We start from the raw sequence: 23,729 nt of genomic DNA, 5'->3' as shown, positions 1-23,729 counted from the left end.
ACAAGAAGCAGTATATTGCTGCATTGGGCTCCATCTTTCGGAAGCAAGTAATGCAGAAATATTTATAAATACCTCTCGACCTGAGGAACGTGATCGAATGGTAAAACCTAGAGCGGAACTTCAGAACCTTCCTTCAGGTTCGACTGAAATATTCGTAGCCGGTATTTTAGACCGTTATGTTCAAAGATCCGATCAGTTAGAAACTCTTTGTTTAGCTGATTTTGCATCTAGGTATAAATATTTTAAATCTAGTAAAAGAGCACAAGATAGTGATCATGAAGAAGAAGAGAGGGGAGACGATAATTTACCAGAAAGCGGGGTTGTCATACCTCTTAAAGACGGTAGCGGTTTTGTGAAAAAACGTACCAAACCTTGTATTATTCGGTATAGAAGGTTTAACCCAGATTTGGCCAGAGTTGAGTATTTCCGCGAAATGTTAATGCTTTACTATCCTTGGCGGAATGAACAGCAAGATCTCATTGAAAACGATAATGAGCAGACTTGCATAACACATCGTATTATAATTGAGGAAAATCAAAGAAAATATGATGTTTTTGAGCAAAGAGAACTTGAAAATGTTCTAGAAAGTGTTTATAATGAAATAGACTTGGACGAAGGTGCTCAAAATGAACCAGACTTATAGATTTAAAATTAATCATAATTGATGAAATATCGATGGTAGGTGCTCGTATGTTTAGCTCTGTTGATGCGAGATTAAAACAAATTTTCAAAACAGACAGCCCCTTCGGTGGTATACCGATCATAGTGTTTGGTGATTTGAAGAAAATCTCACCTGTTGGAGATAGATGGATATTCTCTTCTAATCCCAATGATGCATACAGCACTTTAGTTGGTTCCCCTTTGTGGGAGTTATTTAAATACTTTAATTAACAGAGATAATGAGACAACGGGTGGATCAGGCCTTTGCAATTGCATTAAATCATATGGCATCTGGTACTATGACAAATGAGGACATATCACTCATTGAAACTCGAGTAGTTAATTTCGAAGAAGTTCCCGATGATGCCATACATTTATTTTGGTCCAATGAAGAGACAAATAATTTCAATGCCCTTAAGCTCAGTCGAATCCCAACAGAAGCTTTCCTTTCAACTGCAAAAGACTCAGTTAAAGGAATTGGTATAAATGAAAGTGATAATATTTTGGAAAGAGTTAAACTTTTCAAAACTTCTGAAGCGCAGGGACTGCCCTATGAATTGACACTAAAAACCTCCGCCAAATATATGATTACAGTGAACATAAACACGTGTGATGGCTTGGTTAATGGGGCAGCTGGACAAATTATGCAAATTGATTTCCATTGTTCTTTTCCAACAATTCTGTGGATTAAATTTTTGGAACCTTCTGTTGGTTTGATAGCACGATCAAAAAAGCCTCATCCTCTAGAAAGTTCTTGGACACCAATTGAAAAAGTTCTAAAATCTCATCAGTCTAAAATCAGTATAAAAGAAATGAACAAATTTCAATTGAAAGAAATCAGTTTCCAGTTGTTCCGGCTGAGGGAATAACTATTCATAAAAGTCAGGGTGCCACATATAATAAAGTTGTAGTTCATACTCGACCCAGAATGCCTAGAGCTTCAATATATGTCGCTTGTAGTCGAGCTACTTCTGCAGAAGGTCTATTCATCATATTAAATTTTATTCCTCCTAACAAATTTTCTGAATCGGATCCCGTATTTAGGGAACTGAGGGAATTGAACACAAATAAAGCTTTGACAACAAGTTTCAATTTTATGATTTCCCGAACATCAGGACATCAAATTTTATTCCATAATGTTCAGAGTCTTCACGCTCACATTAATGATATAAAAAGCGACTGTTTGAGGCTATCTTCAGATATTTTATGTTTTGTAGAAACTTGGAGTTATCCTTGCGAAAATTTTGATATACCAGGATTTACTCCAATTAACGAGCTGAGGATAGATAGCACGGAAACAACCAACAGAAATAAACGGGGCATTATAATATATGCAAAGCATAGTATTGCTTGCTCTATAGAATCAAAGGAATTTATTCAGGCGGCAAAGTTTTAGAAGCGGTTTTGTTTAAATGTTTCAATATTAATATTCTGGTTCTATATAGAAATTCAGCTGTCTCTGTCAGACAATTAATTGTAGAACTTCAGGAAGTACTTCTGAGTTAGGCAATCAAAATGTGGTAATTGTTGGAGATTTTAACATTTGTTTAATGTCTACAGGGACTGCAATAAGAAATCTGCTCCAAGAAAAAAACTTTAGTTCCCTGCTTGGTGCAGAATATTCAACTACACCTGCCGGTACACAAATTGATTGGGCATTTTCAAACATGGATGCTTCCCGTGTAAATGCAATTACTTTTGAGACAGTACACAGCTATCATGACAGTATTTGTGTGTCTATTTCGAATTAAAGTTTTCAGATTTAGTGCAATAGTTCTTCATTTTTTTTTTCCAAATATAATCGAATTGGAATGGTATAGGAATTTTGACAGTAGTTTTTAAAACAATTTTAAGAAAAATATGTAAATAATCTAATTAAGAAAATTTAAATTATATATATAATTTGTTATTATATATGACATTATTGTATAAATATATGATAGAAATTAAATAGTATAAGGAAAAAAGAAATATAATTTGGATATATGTGTAAGAATCTCTACAAAAATTTATGTTTAATATTGTAAATATTATATACAAATAATATAATAATATTATATCATTTTTAAAGTTGTTAATATTTATTATTTTTAAGCTAAACATGTATAATAATATCGATATAATAAATATAAAATGTTATTCATTGTTCAAAACCGATTTCTTTTCATACTCTTCATCTCAATACAGTTGAAATGCATTCTATATAAAATCAATTATAAGCCTATCCAAAAACCCAAGAACGATTTCTCATAATTTGAGTAAATTTAGTTTACAAATTGCTCTAATTATTTTCACTGTGAGTGAAAAGTAAATAACTAAGGCAACAGTTCCTACTTCTAATTATTAAAATATATAAAGAAGTCTCAAACGAATATACCATTTAACTTTGCGGGAGTATAAAATGTTCGGTTACATCCGAACTTATCCCTTCCTTACTTTTATACTCTCGCAACCTGTTGCTACAGAGTATAATAGTTTTGTTCACCTAACGGTTGTTTGTATCACCTAAAACTAATCGAGTTAGATATAGGGTTATATATATATAAATGATCAGGATGAAGAGACGAGTTGAAATCCGGGTGACTGTCTGTCCGTCCGTCCGTCCGTCCGTGCAAGCTCTAACTTGAGTAAAAATTGAGATATCTTTATGAAACTTGGTAGACATGTTTCTTGGTACCGTGAGACGGTTGGTAATGCAGATGGGCGTAATCGGACCACTGCCACGCCCAGAAAACGCCATTATTTAAAAACAAATAAATTGCCATAACTAAGCTCCACAACAAGATACAAGACTCTTATTTGATACACAGGATCACAATAAAGAGGGACACTTGCAGTTCAAATTTTTGTTTTAAAGTGGGCGTGGTCCCGCCCCTAAAAGGTTTAATGTGTATATCTCCTAAACCGCTAATGAAATAATAACAAAATTCACTGGAAGCCAATGTTTTTAGACCCTCTACCTACAGTGTGAAAATGGGTGAAATCAGGTAGAAACTCCGCCCACTCCCCATATAACGGTACTGTTAAAAACTACTACAAGCGCGATAAATCAAGCCCTCAACACGCCAGAGACATTAAATTGTATCTCTGGGATGGTATGAGCTGACTTTATAGGAACCGCTTTCAAAATTAGACAGTGGGCGTGGCACAGCCCATTTTTAGGTGAAAGCCCATATATGAGATCTGCTCAACCGATTTCAACCAAATTCGGTGCATAACGTTCTTTTCATGTTTCTATGCCATAGTGTGAAAATGTGCGAAATCGGACTACAACCACGCTTACTTCCCATGTAACACCATTTTCAATTGCATCTGATTCTTTCACTTTCCACTATGCAAATCAGGTAACAATGATTATATCAAGGTAAAACTTTGCGTGAATAATGCAATTAAAGTATGCCACCTTGCGGCCAAAAATTGTCTAAATCGAACCAAAACTGTTCAAACCCCTAAGTACTAAATATGTGTACCCCAGTGCCTATAGTTGACCTTCTACCGAAAATATCAGTCAATCCACAAATAAATCTCAAACGAGTATACCATTTGACTTTGCGAGAGTATAAAATGTTCGGTTACATCCGAACTTAGCCCTTCCTTACTTGTTTCTTTTTAATTTTATAACTCAGCGGCAGTTGATGGGATTATCTCACCCGTCGTTAGGTATTCCTCAGAATTGAACGCTCTACAAAAGTCTCCATTGCGGTAAAGTTATAACTTGCACCTGCGGGGTAGTACAAAATTGTAGGAAATTTAATTTCCTACAAAAAAGTCTTTGGCACCAAATCGATAATATTAATACTCTTTGAGATACAGAGATTTTAAGTTGAAGTGGTATGACCTCACCTGAGTTTCAGAAATCCATAAAAATTCCATATTAAATTTCCTACAATTTTGTTATTAACAATTTTTCTGTATCTAGTGTTGTTTACGAGATAATTTCAAAAAAACGCGAATTTCATGGAAAAATTAGGTTTGGGGGCCCGTACTACCCCGCAGGTGCAAGTTATAACTTTACCGCAAAGGAGACTTTTGTAGAGCGTTCAATTTTGAGGAATACCTAATGACGGGTGAGATAATCCCATCAACTGCCGCTGAGTTATAAAATTAAAAAGAAAAAAAATCAAGTTTTACGTGTATTTTATATGGGAAATCTTTACAGGCCTAGGTCTAGTACTTAATATTAAAATTAAAGTCCCAAATTTTTAGGGAATTTTTGTTTTGGTATTTCCAACAAAATTTTACCATGGGATCGAAAAAAAAAAAATAGTTCAAAAAAAAAAAGCAGTCTAATACTCTTATATATATAAATATGTGTGCATCTAAACAAATATGAAAGAACGCATACTTTTTGTATATCTGTCTACCTACAACATATGTACATATGTATGTAAATATGTATACTAATTGCTTCTTGCGAAATTTCACGTTTTTTTGCTTTCATTTCAGAGAATCAATGTGTCGAAGCCAGATTTATAGTAAATCACACAACAACAACATTTTCATTCATGAACGCAGGCTTACTCTTAACAAGCGAAGTTGACTCATTCATAAAAGTAAACGCCATACCATACACATCTTCCCGAGCATGTGTTTGCCCACAAGCGTCTTTTCGCGACGATGGCAAAAGCTAAAAATCATAAATTGAACAACTTTCTGATGTTCCTTCTTGAAAGGAAAAGTGTCAACCCGGCAAACACAGAAAAAAGTGACAAAAATGGCAACATAGCTCTTGTCGATTTAAAATATTTTACAATTTTAAAATATTTTTATATGGCTCGCAAAAATCTGCGTCGATATACATATATGCATGCTCATACATAAACATACATATTTACGATGGTTTACCGGCAAAGCTGTTAGAGCGGCAAGGGAAGCGGTGACAATCGGCAATCGTTCGTTTGTTGTTTCCGACACAGCTCGGATTTTCTACCAACAACACAATGTTGTGACGCTTTGTCGTCGCGTGAGTCGCTATAGCAATTAGGCTGTCATATTGACATGTGTGTGTGCTGCTTATGCTACTTGAGACGATTGTTGTTTTTGTAGAACAATGTTTGTAATTTTTGCCGGTGACGTATTTACATGTGTACACATATGTGTACGTAGGTTTGTGTATGCATTATTTGTTCGGCACATATGTATGTACATATACACATATGTATAGAGCATTACAAAAACGACATGCAAACGCAGCCCAAAAAATTTGAGACGATGTAATAAAAGTTTCAATTTAATAAAAGAAACAGAATTGTTTTAATTATTTTTTTATATTTTCATATCATTTGTTTTAACTATATTATATCAAATTTAAAACATTTGAACATTTATAAATAAAACATTTGTTATAACTAAATTCAATGAATGCATATAAACTTTTTTTCAAGAGCTTAGTACGAGCAAAACCGCCAACACCTTTATATTTATATACAATTCCTAAAAGTTGTTTAAGAAATTTATCTTCACGGACCCATTCAACATCACAGCTTATATTATGTTTTTTTGCAGAAGTTGTAGTGCAATCCAAATCAATATCTTCCGATTTAATTTCATCATCAAACCACTGTTGAATTAAAAATTTTAATTTCTGAATATCTCCGTCATTTTTGAAATTAACTTCAAATGAGGGAACTTCTCCCACCTTTTCATTTAAAGTAATTTTTCCAACACTTAATAACCCTTTAGTGTCTATAAATCCATTTTCAGGAACAGCTGCTAGTGTTGGTTAACAAAGATCAATACACTTATTTACATTTTGTGTGTTAGCTTTTTGTTGAGCGGTCTTTTGTATAGAACCTTCAGCTTGTATTATCTTTGAAAGTCGTTGTCTCTTACGCTTATTTGTCTTCACTTCAGTTGTACCTTGAAGGGGTTGAGCGGGTTCTGTTGTACCTTGTAGGAGTTGAGTGGGATCTTCTAAGTTTTGAAGCTGCGTATTAAATGTTGTTCCTTGTAGGGATTGAGCGGGTTCTTCTAATTTTTGAAGTTCCTCATCGAACCTTCTTAACATATTGTTGAATTCTTCTTGATCGAACTCAACATTTGGTAACATTTGTTGATCACTATCAAAGTATAAATCATTTTCAGAGTCCATTGTTCCACGTTAATGTGTTTCCGTTAAATATGTTATTACAATTAGACTATTATAAAATAAAGTTCATATTTATATCTTCTTGTTTCATTTTCTCACGATGATTACATACATCTAGGTTCCTTAAACATGATAGCATATAAATTATACAGTTTTTTCATTGCTTTATATCGGGAATAAAGCGAAATATAATTACATATATCTACTATTTCCTCGTATGAATTATCAGTGAAATGACAATCTTTTTTGTGTAATCCATTGGGTGAATATACGAATGGTTCTGATAAACATGACCGCAATTCATTTATTATAGAATAAAAAAATATTTTATGTTCATTATCAATTAAATCGTTATATTTTCTTAAAAACTGTTCTATGTATTTTGGAAAAGACATTTTTTCCTTTTTATTGTACTGTTTGCTTGACACTAAATTAAAAGATTAACAAGTAGGGTACTAGTAGTGCGAAACCTCAAAATATATATATATATACATTTAGAAAGATAAGGCTACTTGTCCCCATGCATATAAATTACACATTTTTCAGTGAAAATATACAGTTAATTGTTTGAAGCGGTTGTTGTTGAAACAATTTATTTTTTAATATTTACTAAACGCTAAAACTTGAAATAAACGGTAATAAACTGTGTAATATATATATATAATATATATATATATATAAATATATATTATTTATTCATTGTTACTCTATAATATCTTCTTATTGTAGTCATGAAGCAGGCTCTTAAAGACTTAAAATCAGTTTCAAAGGAAAAAACACAAAAACCAATATTGAAGGCGATTGATGTACCAATTAATAAAAAACTAAGAGTTTTAAAAGCCATACGAGTGTGAAAAAATTATATATTTGTAATACATGTCTAATATTATTATATTAGAATATTAAAATTTGAAAATTTCAAAAAACAATTAGATGTACCATTCACTATATATTCAGATTTCGAATGTATTCTAAAGCCAATAGATATACAAGATTCTACTAAGACACAATATGTTCAAGAACATATTCCTTATGCCTATTGTTATTTTATAATGTGTTAAATGTTGTAAACGACATTCAATTGCTAACAATAAACATTTAAGTGATTACGATGTGACTAAGCTTTCACATTATTTAATTTATTTAGATGTTAATAATTTATATGGGTATGCTATGTCACAATATATCCCTCACAATAATTTTGAATGGGTTGAAAACGTAGAGGAGTTTAACGTTTTGAGTATACCGGAAGATTCTTTAGTTGGTTACATATTAGAAGTAGATTTAGATTATCCCATAACCATTCACAATATTCATAATGACTTACCATTTTGTTTTGAAAATAAAAAAGTTGGTTCAATGAAACATAAAAAGTTGATTTGGGATTTAGCATCCAAAATCAAATATATTATTCATTATAAAAATTTGCAACAATGTATTAAACATGGGCTTATATTAAGGAAAATTCATAGAATTCTAAAATTTAATCAATCGGATTGGCTAAAAAAATATATTGATTTAAATAATTATCATAGAATATTAGCAGCTAACAAGTTTGAAGAAAATTTCTTTAAATTATTAAATAATGCGGTGTATGGAAAAACTATGGAGAATGTAGATAAAAGAGTAAATGTTAAATTAGTACAAGATTGGGAAAATACTAATATTGGAAGAAGAGGTAGAAAAAAATAGGTGCTAGAGCCTTAATAGCAAAACCTAATTTCCACAGTCTAAGCAAATTTTCTGATAATTTAATAGCAATTCAAATGAAGCAAGTGTCAGTTCTGTACAATAAACCGATATATATTGGTTTTACCGTTTTAGAACTTTCAAAATTTAAAATGTATAGTTTCCATTATGATTATATCAAAGAGAAATATAAAAATAATATTACTTTCAATTATATGGATACTGATTCATTCATATATGATATTCAAACTGACGACTTTTATAATGATATTCGTGTTGACATTCCAAAATTTTTCAATACTTCTTCATATCCAATAGAAAATATTTTTAATTTTCCTCGGTTCAATAAAAAGGTTCTAGGTATGATGAAGGATGAATGTAATGGAAAGTTAATAAAAGAATTTGTTGGTTTAAGAGCAGAAATGTATCCATTTAGAATTGATAATGATATAAATGAAACTAAGAAAATTAAGGGAATAAAAAAATGTGTAACTTCTACATTGAGTTTAAGTGATTTTAGAAAATGTCTGTTAGAAAATAAATTGTATAATGCATCAATGTATACATTTAGATCTAAATTACATACGGTTTATACACAAAATATTTATAAAGTAGCTCTAAGCAATATAGATGATAAGCGAATTGTACGGGAAAATCATGTTGATACTTATGCTTATGGTCATTTTGAAACATTATAGTAGTACTTTATTATTGTAATATAAAAAAGAGTGGCTAAATGAGCCTACGTCGTCCCGAAAACCTACACCAACACACCTCACACATCACTGACACGCAACATTCACCACATCACCTCTCGCAACATTCACCACCTCACCTCACGCAACATACACCTCACACAACGACACTACCACCCAGGATACACAACACACCAGGCGGTCACCCCACCAACCATCAACAAAAACCACGGACACTCGAAGCGGCGGCACTCTTTTTTGCGTATCGAAGTCGAAGCGGACACCTCGTCAACGTTGTATTCCCGTCGCAATATAATACATCAGCGGACCTGAGCCGGACAATCCATTTTTTCTCTGTACACATTTACATTTTTTATACATTTTCTTTGCGCTGCGTCGCAAGTGTTTTGGTTTTATTGAGTGGCGTTTAATATTTTAAAACAAAAAATTAATAAAACTGTTGCATTTTTAACACAAAGGAAGTGGTGAGTGTGATTTAATTCCAAGAGGTTGGAATAAAATTATATATGGTCCTTCGAGCCATAGTGAGAGGCACTATGGAAGGAAAAAACATTTAAAAAAAAAAAAAAAGGCTATATGTATAAAGTGAACAAAACGCAAGTGGAGTGGAACAGTGAAAAAAAAAAAAATAGCTATCTAAAGAGAAGAACAATCGCAGTGCTGTGTTTAACAAACAAAAAGGAAAAACAAAAAACATCCAAAGTGCTGTGAATGGTGAATTGAATATACAAAAGGCTTTTTTTTTTTTTGTTTTTTTTTATACATATATGCACTGTGTTTTCCGAGAAAAAAAAAAAATAATAATAATAATAAAAAATAGAACAAAAAAAAAAAAACCCTTATGTGCATATTGACAACAAAAAATAAAGAGTGGCTAAAAAGTGGTGTGACAAAAACCAAAAAATAAAAAAAAAAAAAGAGATAAAAGCTTAAATTACATTTAAATAACAACAATAAAAACAAAACGGGCGCGATCCTAACAACAAATTTAATATAATATACAAATATACATTCGGGCGCGGAGTTACAAAAAACACCACAAAAAGCAACACCTAGCACACACAAAATCCTAAGGAAAGGACAGGAATTGGAAGAAACGCAGAAGCACACGTAGACGTACAAACACGTAATTACAAATATACATAAATTCCCCAAAAGCCCTTGGAGGAAATCAAGTGAGTCAATTCGATTCCCTTTTTATATTTATGAACATACTTATGTATATTTATTGAGAAGTACAGTTTACATTTTATACAAGATACTGTAATAAAACACCAAAAGAAACCGTTCAATATCTTGGTAACGGTTGGCAATTTGGTATAACTTACCGGTTTTAATTGCGGGTTCAAATAACGAAAAACCGTTTATTGTAATATATATGTACAGTCATACACATACATATATACGATAGATGTATATATATATATATATAATATAATAATTGACTACTTGTACCTGCTTACTTTCGTGTATCCAAACACAATATACAAAAAACAAAAAAAACCCAAATTTAAGTATTTCAATACTTACAAATTTTTCCGGCAATACCCCTTACGCTTAATTAAGCAGTAAGCAGGATTGCGTAATATATGTGAGCAAAGGTATAGTCAAACTTAAAGCATAAAAGGCAAAATAAATATACATACATACATACAATAAACGAAGTTAAACGAAGTTAAAGAAAAAAAAAAAATATATATATATATACGTACAAAAAGGAGTACATACATTTACTTCTAACGTATATATAACAATTACATATATAAAATTATATACAGCGTGCATAATTACGTATGCATACATATGTATTTTTAAATATTAAATATTAATATCGTATATCACATATCGTATTTTACAAACATATGTATATATCCTATGCGTCATTTATACATCCAATTAAAAGCTTACATACGTACATACAGTGCTTACGGAAAATTGCGCCATTACCTACTACTGCCAATTTCTCTCTCGCGCTCTTTGGCGATTATACATAATTCGCTTTTTGCATTACATACAGTATACAATCCGCTTATACTTATTTACCCGATATATGTACATAGGGTACAATTATAAGAAAACCAATCGGAACATTTCGCATAAATACGGTTCGGTAAATAAAACGCGGATTATTTAATAAAAATCATACTATATTATATAAAAAATACAAAATTTTGAACAATATACATACATATTGGTTCAAACTAAATTTATATTTTATATTCAAAGTCCACTTTGGCATATATCCCGCAATACCCCTTGCAGCAAGCAAGCAGGATTGCATACAAAACTTTTCAGCACAAATAATTCGTGCTTACTCGTACATAGGTACAAAGTGCATTGATCTCTTCAACGAGCTCTCAATTGCACAAGTACATATATACCTACCTACAAGTCCACGCATTAGGGTGTACCTACATACCCCTAAATAAGGACATCAAACAAAAAAAAAAAAAAATATATATATATATAAAATAAATAAAAAAGTGTCAATAAATCCGGGTATTTCAGTTATTTATTTGAATTTAAATACGCTAATCAACAAAAAAAAAAAAATTTTTTGCGGTTATACATACAAGTATATACGGAAATTAATATTAATTTGGTTCGAAGTGAAACACTCTATTCACTAACAATATTATACGAAGATATTTTCTGAATTATCCATCAGTCGACACTGAGGAATTTTTAATTTATTTCATACAATTTTTAAATGAGCTCAGACTCAAAAGAATCAAAAATATCTCAATTGTTAAAAGTACCAAAGATGATTTCAGATGATAAAAGTCCATGTACACCTGCAGAAGCTACACGCTCAAAGCAAGGTGCTACAAAGCAAAAGAGGGGTAAAGACATTTCTTACACTAAATTCATTGCTGAGAGTGACAGTCTAATACGATACTGCACTCGATTTTCATCTTCGCCGATTCAAGAAAATTCTGAATCGGTATTAGAAATTAAAAAGGACAATCTTGACAATTTTTGGAAACGTCTCCAAGCTGCATATGACGCAATTGTAGAATCTGACGACTCAGATCTACCAGAAAATTTCAAATCTTCGGCTTACGCCAAATACGAAAACTGCTTAGACCAGTTTGAAGAAACAAAAGCAATGATTTCCGATCAACTAAAGCTAATAAAAGCAATTGCACCTACTCCACATCAGCGAGTAGAGCTGCCACAAGTACAAAGTCAAGAGGCAAGTTCAGGCATCCATCTCAAGGTGCCCACATGTGATACAGAAATCTTTCATGGTAGTTATGAACAATGGCCGTCCTTCCGGGACATGTTTACAGCCGTTTACATAAACCACCCAAAATTAACAAATGCGCAAAAATTGTATCACCTCCGATACAAAACAAAAGGTCAAGCAGGCGTTATAGTAAAACAGTTCGCACTAAATGACGATAATTTCAATTTGGCTTGGGAAGCTCTTAAATCAAGATTCGAAAACGAAAGAATATTGGTCGATAAACAAATATCGATATTAATGAACTTGCCAAAAATTCAAAGGGAAACTAGTGAGGAATTTATCAAACTTCAATCCACTGTTTCAAATTGTTTGTCGGTTTTATCGACACAAAATATTTCCACAGACAGCTGGGACCCTATACTGGTAAACATATGCACTGCCGCATTACCAGAAAAATCATTACTTCTATGGGAACAATCGCTCTCATCACGAAGAAAATGCCCCACGTGGCAACAAATGAAAGATCTCCTAACTACCCAATATGAAATCGCAGAAAGGGTAGATAAAAAAATGGTCAGAACGAAACCCGTTCAACATGACCTAAATAGAAGCTTCCACAGACCCCAAGCCAGTAGCAACAACAATTTAAATAGAAGCTTCTTCAAAAATCAAACGTTCACATCCGAACAGTACAAGCAAACGACATGCGAACTATGTACAGGGGGGCATAAGCTCAAATCTTGCGAGAGATTCAAAAAGATGAATATTTTCGATCGAAACAATTTTATAAAAACGAAAAGACTTTGTACAAATTGCCTATCACATGCACATACACTTAAAGAGTGCGAAAGCAAATTTAATTGTGTTTATTGTCATAAACGACATCATTCAATGCTGCATTACAACACATTTTCCAGCTCACCCCCGAACAGCGCAAATACAAAAAGAGCCACGGGTTTAGTTGCAACAGCAAATCCCGAAGTGCGAAATCCCGAAAATTGCCAAGAAGCACCATGCTGCTCAAAGGCATTAAAAACCCAAACGCTACACAGCGAAAATCAAAGTAGAGTACTACTACCCACAGCAGTCGTCTCCATTGAACACCGAGGAGAACTGTTTAAACTTAGGGCCTTAATAGACCAAGGATCACAACGATCCTTCATAGCGTCTAGGGCTCAAAATAGGCTTCAACTGCCAACAAAACTAGCCAATTTTGAAATTACAGGAATGGGCGGAAAAGTAGTTCAAAACTCTAATAAAATCTGCTCCATTACCTTAATTTCCCCCCAAGCGGATAAGCACATACAAGCAGAAACTATAGTCTTACCGCAACTTACAAATATGCTTCCAAGCTATCACATAAATAGCAATCATTGGCAAAAGGTTTCACACCTAAAGCTAGCAGATCCCAACTGCAACACTCCCGCTCAAATAGACCTTCTATTAGGAAGCGATCTCATACCACAGATTATACTCGAAGGTATTGAGAAAATTTCAAATACACTTCTGGCACAAAATACTATTTTTGGGTGGATCCTAAGTGGACTAGTTTCGGAACCAGTTACCACCATGACCACTCAGGTTGAGGAAATCTCAAACGAATACCTCAATTCACAATTGAAAAAATTTTGGGAGTTAGAAGAACTCCCCCCCATATCAACCACAACCCCTGAAGATCAGTATTGTGAAGACTTTTACAAAGCCACAACTACTAGATCAGATAATGGTCGGTATGTCGTACGACTACCACTAAAACAACAATTTCCCAACACAATCGCCTTAGGTCATTCTCGCACCTCTGCTATACAGCAGTTTTTAAGTATGGAAAAAAACTTACTTAAAAAAGGTGAGCTTAAGCCAGAATACGATGGCGTGTTGGAAGAATACCTCCATTTAGACCACATGGAGGAAGTAAGCCCATGCGAAAAAATCGTAAATGGCAAATATTACTCATTTTACTTGCCTCATCACGCAGTAGTAAAGCCAGACAAAAAAACAACTAAAGTAAGAGTTGTCTTTAATGCATCAAGATCTACTAGCTCGGGGAATTCCCTAAATGATATTCTATTTACGGGACCCACGCTCCAACCAGATTTAATGCTACTCATTTTAAATTGGCGTATATTTAAATACGTATTTAACGGAGACGTCGAAAAAATGTATAGACAAATAGTCGTACATAAAGACGATCAAGATTTTCAGCGAATTATTTTCCGAAAATCTCCCAATAGTCCACTCCGCGACTATAAATTGAAAACAGTTACCTTTGGCGTCAACTGTGCTCCATATTTAGCCATTCGAACACTGCACGAATTGGCAGAAAACACCAAGTCAGAATTTCCTCTGGCTACCCAAGTGTTAAAAACTCAAACGTATGTAGACGATATCCTGTCTGGAAGTCACAGTCTTCCACAAGCATACGAGTCACTATCACAAGTGGTAAAGGCCCTCAATACCGCAGGGTTTCCGTTGAAAAAAATAACGGCGAACCACCCTAACATTCTAAAAAATATACCAAATGAAAATTTGTTAGATACTAATTTCCTTAAATTCGAAAAGGAAAGTACAACAAAAACTCTGGGGATCCAATGGAATGCGATATCTGACCAGTTTTCATACACTACAGAGTCAATATCTGCATTATCCGCCATAACGAAGCGACAAATTCTATCCTCTGTGGCGAAACTTTTCGACCCCGCAGGATGGCTTTCGCCAGTTATGATACAAGCCAAAATTCTAATACAAGAATTATGGCTAGATGGAACCGACTGGGAAGAACAAGTAAAACCACTTCGTTTAGAAAAGTGGTCCCAGTTTGCAAACAATCTAAACGATATCTCACAGATACAAATCCCACGATGGGTAAATTATGCCCCAGAGCACAAAGTCGAACTACACGGCTTCTGTGACGCTTCTGAAAAGGCATATTGCGCAACTATATATGTTCGCACACAAAGCGACACTGCGACCACAAGCCACTTACTAGTAGCAAAAGCAAAAGTAGCTCCGTTAAAAACAATAAGTCTACCACGACTTGAACTATGTGGAGCGCTATTACTAGCCAAACTAGTGTCCATTATACAAACGCATTTAAACATGGCACAATATAAATTATATCTATGGTCCGATTCCGAAATCGTATTAGCATGGTTAGAAAAACCACCACATGCATGGAAGACGTATATTTCCAATCGAACGTCTCAAATCCTTGACCTAGTAGGATCAGCCACTTGGCGACATGTGGCCAGTGCTGATAATCCTGCTGATCTAGGTACAAGAGGGTGCAAACCCCTGCATCTTGCCACCAACACACTCTGGTGGAATGGCCCCCGCTGGTTAACAGAATCTCCCGATTCTTGGCCACAAGCGCCCATGCGCAATATAATTGCCCCAGAAAGTCGAAAAATCGACTCTTTTCATGCAACATCGGATGATACTGACATCCTTGAGCGATTCTCATCGTTCCCCCGAGCCCTCAGAGTAGTTGCCTACATGATCAAATTTATAGAGCAGCTCAAAACTAAAGTTAACGGAACACCTCCAATATACCCCCAATGCGATACATTAACGCACCTTCACTTACAAAAAGCAAAAGGCGCTCTTATCGCATCTACTCAAGCGCGCTACTTCAGCCGAGAAATATCATTGCTAAAAGATTCGAAGCCAATCGATAAAAAGAGCTCACTTTTAGTATTAAATCCATTTCTGGACACAAAGGGTTTGCTTCGTGCGAATGGTCGGCTTGTCAACTCCAGCCTGACATACAACGAACGACACCCCATAATCATACCAGAAAAAGCACGGCTTGCCACATTATATCTGCATTATGTCCACATACTGATGCTACACGCCGAGCACCGCCTCATGCAACAAATAGTCCGCCAAGAGTTTTATATTCCCCGACTTAAGCCTCAAATAAAGAAGTGCATTTACATGTGCAAAGTTTGCACAACGTACAAGCAAAAAATGCGAACGCAGATAATGGCAGCACTTCCACCTGAACGCTGCAATTTTGCTCTGCCCTTCACAACAACAGGTGTCGATTTTTCTGGGCCTTTCCAGATAAAGGCTTCAATGTTAAGATCTCCCACTTTAATGAAAGGCTATGTGGCAGTTTTTGTTTGTTTTACGACAAAAGCTGTTCACCTTGAGCTATGTACAAATCTGACGACAGAGGCTTTTCTCGCGGCATTCGCTCGCTTCGTCGGACGGCGTGGTTTTCCCTCAAAAATAATGAGTGACAACGGCAAAACGTTTATTGGAGCCAAAAGAGCCACTGAGAAACAGTTTGTGGACTTTATCAAACAAGTCTCACCTGAGATTGTACAGAAGTACGCACCCCAAGGCATTAATTGGCAGTTTATCCCCCCAAGCGCTCCTCATATGGGTGGTTTATGGGAATCAGCTGTAAAAAGCTTCAAATCCCACTTCAAAAAAGTAGCTGGAAACTACAAGTTTAATTATGAAGAATTCTCGACCTTATTAATTCGAATTGAAGCCGTACTCAATTCACGGCCAATCACAATCCTCTCGCAAGATCCCTCCGATTTCACCGCCCTAACTCCTGGGCATTTTCTCAAAGGAGCACCCATTCTGGCCATACCTGAGCCAGACGTGGAGTCGCTATCCTTATTAAACCGATGGGAAAGAATCAAAATTCTCCATCACAATTTTAGCCGCCGATGGAAAGAAGATTATCTAAAGGACCTCCACAAGAGGTACCGCTGGAAAGCTCCAGAAAAGGCGCCGAAGCTTGGAGATTGCGTGCTAGTACACGATGATTGTCTCCCCCCTACCGAATGGCGGCTTGGCCGCATAGAAAACCTTCACCATGGTTCCGACGGTCACATCCGAGTAGTCGATCTCCGTACGCAAACCGGAACACTAACTAGACCGCTCGTAAAGCTATGCTTTTTACCCACAGCCGATAATACCGAACAAACGTAAATAATAACCCGATAAGAACCAAAAACCGCTAAAATTAATAAATCAAAAAAAACCTAAATCCGGTAAAAGGTCGATCGAACAAACGACCCATTTATGCCACTTAACGTGGCCCAAATTTCCAACACAAGCATGCGACAAACTTATAATCTAAATAACTTTTTTCCCATATAGATCATTATGGACGGAAATGCACCAACACCAACGCCAGCAATACGTTCGGCCGTTAATGTGCCACGCCCTGGGGCAAATCCTGCACCCCGAACTACGGCTACCACAGCCCCTCCAATCGCTCCAAGTAGTGGCACGCGGCCACTACCCCCGTCAACATCGCTGTCCGCGGAGCAGCACCGCCTCCGATGCCCGCTATGTCGTCGCCCACACCGGTTGCAACATTGCGGCATATTTAAAGGTATGCCACCAGTCCAACGACAGCAAATCGCCCAGGCACATGGACACTGCCTGAATTGTCTGGCGCACACCCATGCAACAACCGCATGTGAGTCAAGGGGGCTTTGTCAGATGTGCGGTGAGCAACATCACACACTCCTTCACCGTACCGCGAGGCGCGACAATGGTCGACTAACTGCCTCCCATCGCCGCGGCGTAGTCAGGCGACTCCCAAGGCAGGCATCAGCACGACCCCGCCGATCGGCACCCCCTCCGGAGCCACGTTCCTGGCGCCCACGCCACGACGCAATTACGCGCCGTAGTCAGCTTAGGCCACAACCCCGCCGTGCCACTGGGCTGAGCAGCGTCGTCTACACGCTGCAACAACTTCAGCGTCTGCTAGGCTAATATTCGCCTAGGGGGGCCGGGATGGCTAAATGAGCCTACGTCGTCCCGAAAACCTACACCAACACACCTCACACATCACTGACACGCAACATTCACCACATCACCTCTCGCAACATTCACCACCTCACCTCACGCAACATACACCTCACACAACGACACTACCACCCAGGATACACAACACACCAGGCGATCACCCCACCAACCATCAACAAAAACCACGGACACTCGAAGCGGCGGCACTCTTTTTTGCGTATCGAAGTCGAAGCGGACACCTCGTCAACGTTGTATTCCCGTCGCAATATAATACATCAGCGGACCTGAGCCGGACAATCCATTTTTTCTCTGTACACATTTACATTTTTTATACATTTTCTTTGCGCTGCGTCGCAAGTGTTTTGGTTTTATTGAGTGGCGTTTAATATTTTAAAACAAAAAATTAATAAAACTGTTGCATTTTTAACACAAAGGAAGTGGTGAGTGTGATTTAATTCCAAGAGGTTGGAATAAAATTATATATAAAAAAATTGTATTTTAAATAATTTAGTTTTTATTAAATAAAAATTTTAAACATAATTGCCCACATATGACTGTGTTATATTTTTGTTTCTGTTCATAATTGTAATATATTGGTGGCTTCAGGTAATTAATCAGTTCTACCGGTGGTTGTAAATTTCCAAAACTATCAAAATATTCTTTATAATTTTTGTTTTTATAGTATGCTACCCAATGAGTACCAGGACAATCAGCATCATCTAAATTAAGAATTCCACATTCTTGTGATTTCGGCTTATTCGGTAAAGAATTTCGCATAAAGACTCCCCTAAAATGTTTCAGATGTTTACAATATTTCATTAAATCAACATCTGTTAATGGTCTTTTGGGTAGCCTTTTTATTAGTTTTTTGGATAGGGTCGTAAAAATAAACCATATCCCTTTTTATATGGCTTAAGGAATAAACCTTTACCCATAGCGATAGATTCCATATATCTATTATGGCGGGTAGCCTCAGCCAATTGCTCCTTTCCATTCTTGATATCATTTATAACTTTTGCTATAGCTGATCCAGCAGATGCTATACCACCAAGTGCACCTAACGCCGTTAAAACAGGAAGGAGTGGTAAAATTCCACCAATTTTTGGGACTGGAATTTTTCTCGGTATGTTAATTTGTTTATTTTTAAAGCTAGACTTTATAGCATCTTGTGAAATTTTATAAGCTTCATTAAATGACTGCGGCTTCTTTTTGTTAAGCATATTGATTCCTTTTTTAACTGCTACCAAAAAACATTTGTTAGATGACACTTTTTTGTTTTTCATCTTTTTACGTTTTTTACATTTAGATGTATTTCTTTTTTTATTTTTCATACCCATTCCAAATTTGAGTTTTGCTTTCATTGCATTTGTAACGAACCAAGCGTTTGCTCGTTCTTTTAAATCACTATTCTTAGATGTAACACGCTGCCAGGCTTTCTCAGATAGAACTTTATCAGCTTGGTGTCTGTTATTTATATCTTTTGCTTGGGAATATGCAATATCATGTTCCCTGCACGCTGCATCCAAAGGATTTATACCCTTATCTCCTCTTTCTAACCGTTGTCTGAGCTTTGTTCCAGGTCCACAAAATTGATATCCGGGTAAATGAAGTTCAATAGGTAAAGAATTAATCAAAATATTTACAAAACCCTGACCAATCTTCTTATGTATTAGACCCATCAGGTGATTTTTTCTTAACAATATGGTTGAGTGTGGATGAGTTTCAATTAAATGATATCTTTATTATAAAAGTGATGGTTTATATTGCTATAAATCTAGTAAACAAAATGAAAGTAGTTAAACAACGTCTCCAACTTAAGGTTAATAATGCCGACAATTATATAAATGTTAAAAATGTTACTAGACATAGTCCACTTTTACCAAATTCCATACGATCTCTAATTGTGGGTCCATCAAATTGTGGAAAAACTAATGTTATGCTCAGTTTAATTGAAAGCCCAAACGGTCTTAATTTCCGAAATATATACATTTATTCAAAATCATTATACCAGCCGAAATATATCTATCTAAAAAGGCTTATTGATCCGATAAAAGGAATAAATCTTTATACATTTAGTGAAAACGTTGATGTTATCAAGCCCACTGAAGCCAAACCGGACTCAATTTTTATATTCGATGATGTAATATGTGGAAAACAAAGTACAATACAAGATTATTTTTGTATGGGTCGTCATAAAAACATTGATTTTTTTTATTTATGTCAAACTTATACAAAAATTTCTAAACACCTAATTCGTGATAATGCCAACATGATTATTGTATTCAAGCAAGATGAAATGAATCTTAAGCATATCTATAATGATCATGTTATTGGAGATATGTTATACAAAACATTTTTAAAAATATGTACTGAATCTTGGAAAAATAAATACGGCTTTATTGTTATAAGTAAAGATGATTCTATAAACAATGGTCGATATCGAAAGGGTTTTGATAATTTCATACAATTATAAAACATCCATACAAGCATATAGCAGACCAGATTCTTATCAGTATACAACTGATAGGTAGCAGATTTTCAAACACTCGTTAAAGATCATGGCAAATAAACAGATGACTGTTTTAGCAAATATTGCTAAGACCAGAAAAGTATTAAAAGAAAAAATTAAAAGAATGAAATTGGGAGAATTGGATAGAATAAACTTGTTGGAGGATACATTAAAACCCATTTCAAAACCATTAAATGCATTAGTTGATAATTTTAAAAACTCTAATAAATATAATGTTACTAATTTGATTGATAATGATGAAATTTGGGAGGCGGACAGTGTAAAAGAAAGTGAAGACATGAAAGTTGATTCATTACTAACCGTTAATAATTATATGAATGTTGATGATCTTGATTTAGAATATTCTCCAGGTAGTTCTCGGAAACAAAATGTTAAGAAGCGAAATCCTGTTAATATCATTAATGAACAATGCTTTGATAAAAAACAAAAATTAGATAAAGTTGCTAGCGTTAAACAAAAAAAAAATTTTATGAATGACCCCGAAAGGCCACCATCGTATATTCCAAGTAAACCTCATGATGATGAATAACTAAAAGCAGCTACTCAAAGCAATGCAATGAAAATTAAAACAAATATTGATAATAAAACTGAAAGGCGAAAAGCTATTGATACCATTAATGAACAATGTTTTGACAAAAAACACAAATTAGATAAGGTTGTTAGCGTTAAACGAAAAATAAATTTTATGAATGACCCAGAAAGACCAGCATCGCATATTCCAAGTAAACCAAACGATGATGAATAACTAAAAAAGGCTGTAGAAAACCAAAGACAAGTTGAAAAGTATAATGATAATACTACACCAACTGAAAATGATATTTTAAGAAGAATTGAAAAAGACCCTGATCTATGGGAAAGACATAAATTTGTAAAACGCCAGTCTGAAAAACAACTAAATGAAGATTTTAAACGGGTTAAGCTTACTCACACCCATTCACTATTACAAAACATAAAATTGCTTAAAGATCTTAAAATGCTTGATACATTGTATGGCCCGAATAGGGATTCAAATGGTCGATGGCGATTTGGGTACAAACCATTAAAAATTACGTCTAAAGATGCTATACAGATCGGAAAGGAAAAATAGAAAATGACACCAGGTCTGTTTGAGTTAATATTTCATAAAAACCCCCAACATTATAAAAAGTATGATTTGAAGAGTTATCGAGAGATTTTATTAGAAACAAGTGTTCACAAACGTAATTATAACCCAAATAGTCAAATAAAGGGAACAAAATCATTTAAATATCTTTATATTATCAGGAAATTATTCAATTATAATCCACACTCGTTCATAAGTGGTAGAGGTTTATTGAAATCATTCGATAACCGTAAAAATATTTATCAATATTGGGATAACCCTAATGAGTTGGTGGATAGATTGAGATTGCTTATATCTTCAACAAGTGCCGGACATAACAACCATCAAAACGAAATTATATCAATTATTGAAGAGTTGCGAGAAGCAAATATTATTAAATAATATGAGTATAAATAAATTTGGTCATTCCTCACTTGGCAATAGTAGGTCAAAAGTGAATCTAGACCGATACAAAAATCTTAATTTGAACAAGAAGAGAATAATTAACCTAGCTGCTCCTATAGAAAATAATGATGCCATTTCGAAAGTATTTTTTTTAGAAACGTTAAATAAGATGAAAAACAAATTAGAACATCAAATCAATGAATTAAATGTAATCCCGAATAATAGTATTAAAAATGATGTATCAACTCTTGAGGATCTAATAGACCAACGAATAAAAGGTGCATGTGGGGAAGAATTACATAATATAAGGTTGTCAAATATCTCCCTTCCGCTTTTTTGCTCTTCATTCAATGCTTTATAAAAAGTGTTACAGTGATCGGATTTAGTTAAGATATGCGCCGTTTTGTTCGATGATCTGTTTCCATCTAGACGGCAGCTTCATAATACCTTCCTCGTAGAAGCTCCCCTCCTTATTTGCGAAGGAATTCGGACAGCCACTTTTCACAAGCCTCTTTTGAGTTCAACTTCACACCACCAAGGGCATTCGCCATGGACAGGAACAGGTGGTAATCACTTGGCGCTACGTCCGGGCTATATGGTGGATGCGATAAAACCTCCCATCTGAGCTCCCGTTGCTGCTGACGAGTCATCAACGAAGTATGTGGTCTGGCGTTGTCGTGGTGGAACACTACACCCTTCCTGTTGGCCAATTCTGGACGCTTCTGGTCGATCGCCTGCTTCAAGCGGTCCAGTTGTTCGCAGTAGGTGGTAGAATTAAGCGTCTGGCCATATAGGAGCAGCTCATAGTGGATGATTCCCTTCCAATCCCACCAAACACACAGCAAAACCTTCCTGGCCGTCAATCCCGGCTGGCCACTGTTTGGGACGATTCACCGGCCTTCGACCACGACCGTTTTCGCTTGATATTGTCGTATGTGATCCATTTTTCGTCGCCAGTCACCATCCGCTTCAAGAATGGGACGAGTTCGTTCCGTTTCAGCAGCATATCGCAGGCATTGATTCGGTCCAGAAGGTTTTTTGCGTCAAATTATGCGGCACCCAAACATCAAACTTTTTTTTGTATCCAGCCTTCTGCAGATGGTTCAAAATGGTTTGATGAATTACTCCCATCTACTGGGCGATGTCACGAGATGCCATATGCCGGTCTAACTCGATGTATTCCATGATTTGATCGGTATTTGTCGTCACAGGTCTTCCGCCGGCTGGCTTATCCATGGTGTCGTTTTCACCGGCTCTGAATCCACCGGTCGAAACCAATCCTCCGCGGTTCGAAGTGATAGAGTACCATCCCCCAAAACACCATTAATCTCACGGAACGTTTCTCTAGCGGATTTGCCTTTAACGAAGGAAAACTTTAAAATAGCGCGAATTTCGGCGTTAGTGAACTCCATGTTTACACGTCTATAACTGTTGAACGCAATATCCAAGCTAATCATGCATAGCGTTGTTTTGTAGGTTATGTCAAGACCTTTCAAATTATGTATAGTGTTGCCAGATACGAGCTCTGTAGCGCTTTGCGGAGATATTTGACAACCTATATATAAATGATCACGATGAAGAGACGAGTTGAAATC

The 23,729-nt window shown here is 35.4% G+C and overlaps 1 protein-coding gene across 1 annotated transcript; it reads left to right on the top strand.

Annotated features, from left to right (window-relative positions):
- Window positions 1-10,064: 10,064 nt before the first annotated feature.
- LOC138858154 (uncharacterized) lies at window positions 10,065-18,573 on the top strand. Its single transcript, XM_070112682.1, has 2 exons — window positions 10,065-10,328; window positions 17,462-18,573. Exon 2 carries the CDS (start codon window positions 17,468-17,470, stop codon window positions 18,083-18,085), a length of 618 nt encoding a protein of 205 aa, XP_069968783.1. The 5' UTR covers window positions 10,065-10,328; window positions 17,462-17,467; the 3' UTR covers window positions 18,086-18,573.
- The last annotated feature ends 5,156 nt before the right edge of the window (window positions 18,574-23,729 follow it).

Source organism: Bactrocera oleae, chromosome X (assembly GCF_042242935.1).
Source record: "Bactrocera oleae isolate idBacOlea1 chromosome X, idBacOlea1, whole genome shotgun sequence".
Taxonomy (NCBI): domain Eukaryota; kingdom Metazoa; phylum Arthropoda; class Insecta; order Diptera; family Tephritidae; genus Bactrocera; species Bactrocera oleae.
This window is presented reverse-complemented; position numbering and strand designations above follow the sequence as displayed.

Bases quoted from the DNA above. Each gene is read 5' to 3' on its own strand.
- LOC138858154 (XM_070112682.1), top strand. From the start codon at position 17,468: ATGGACGGAAATGCACCAACACCAACGCCAGCAATACGTTCGGCCGTT.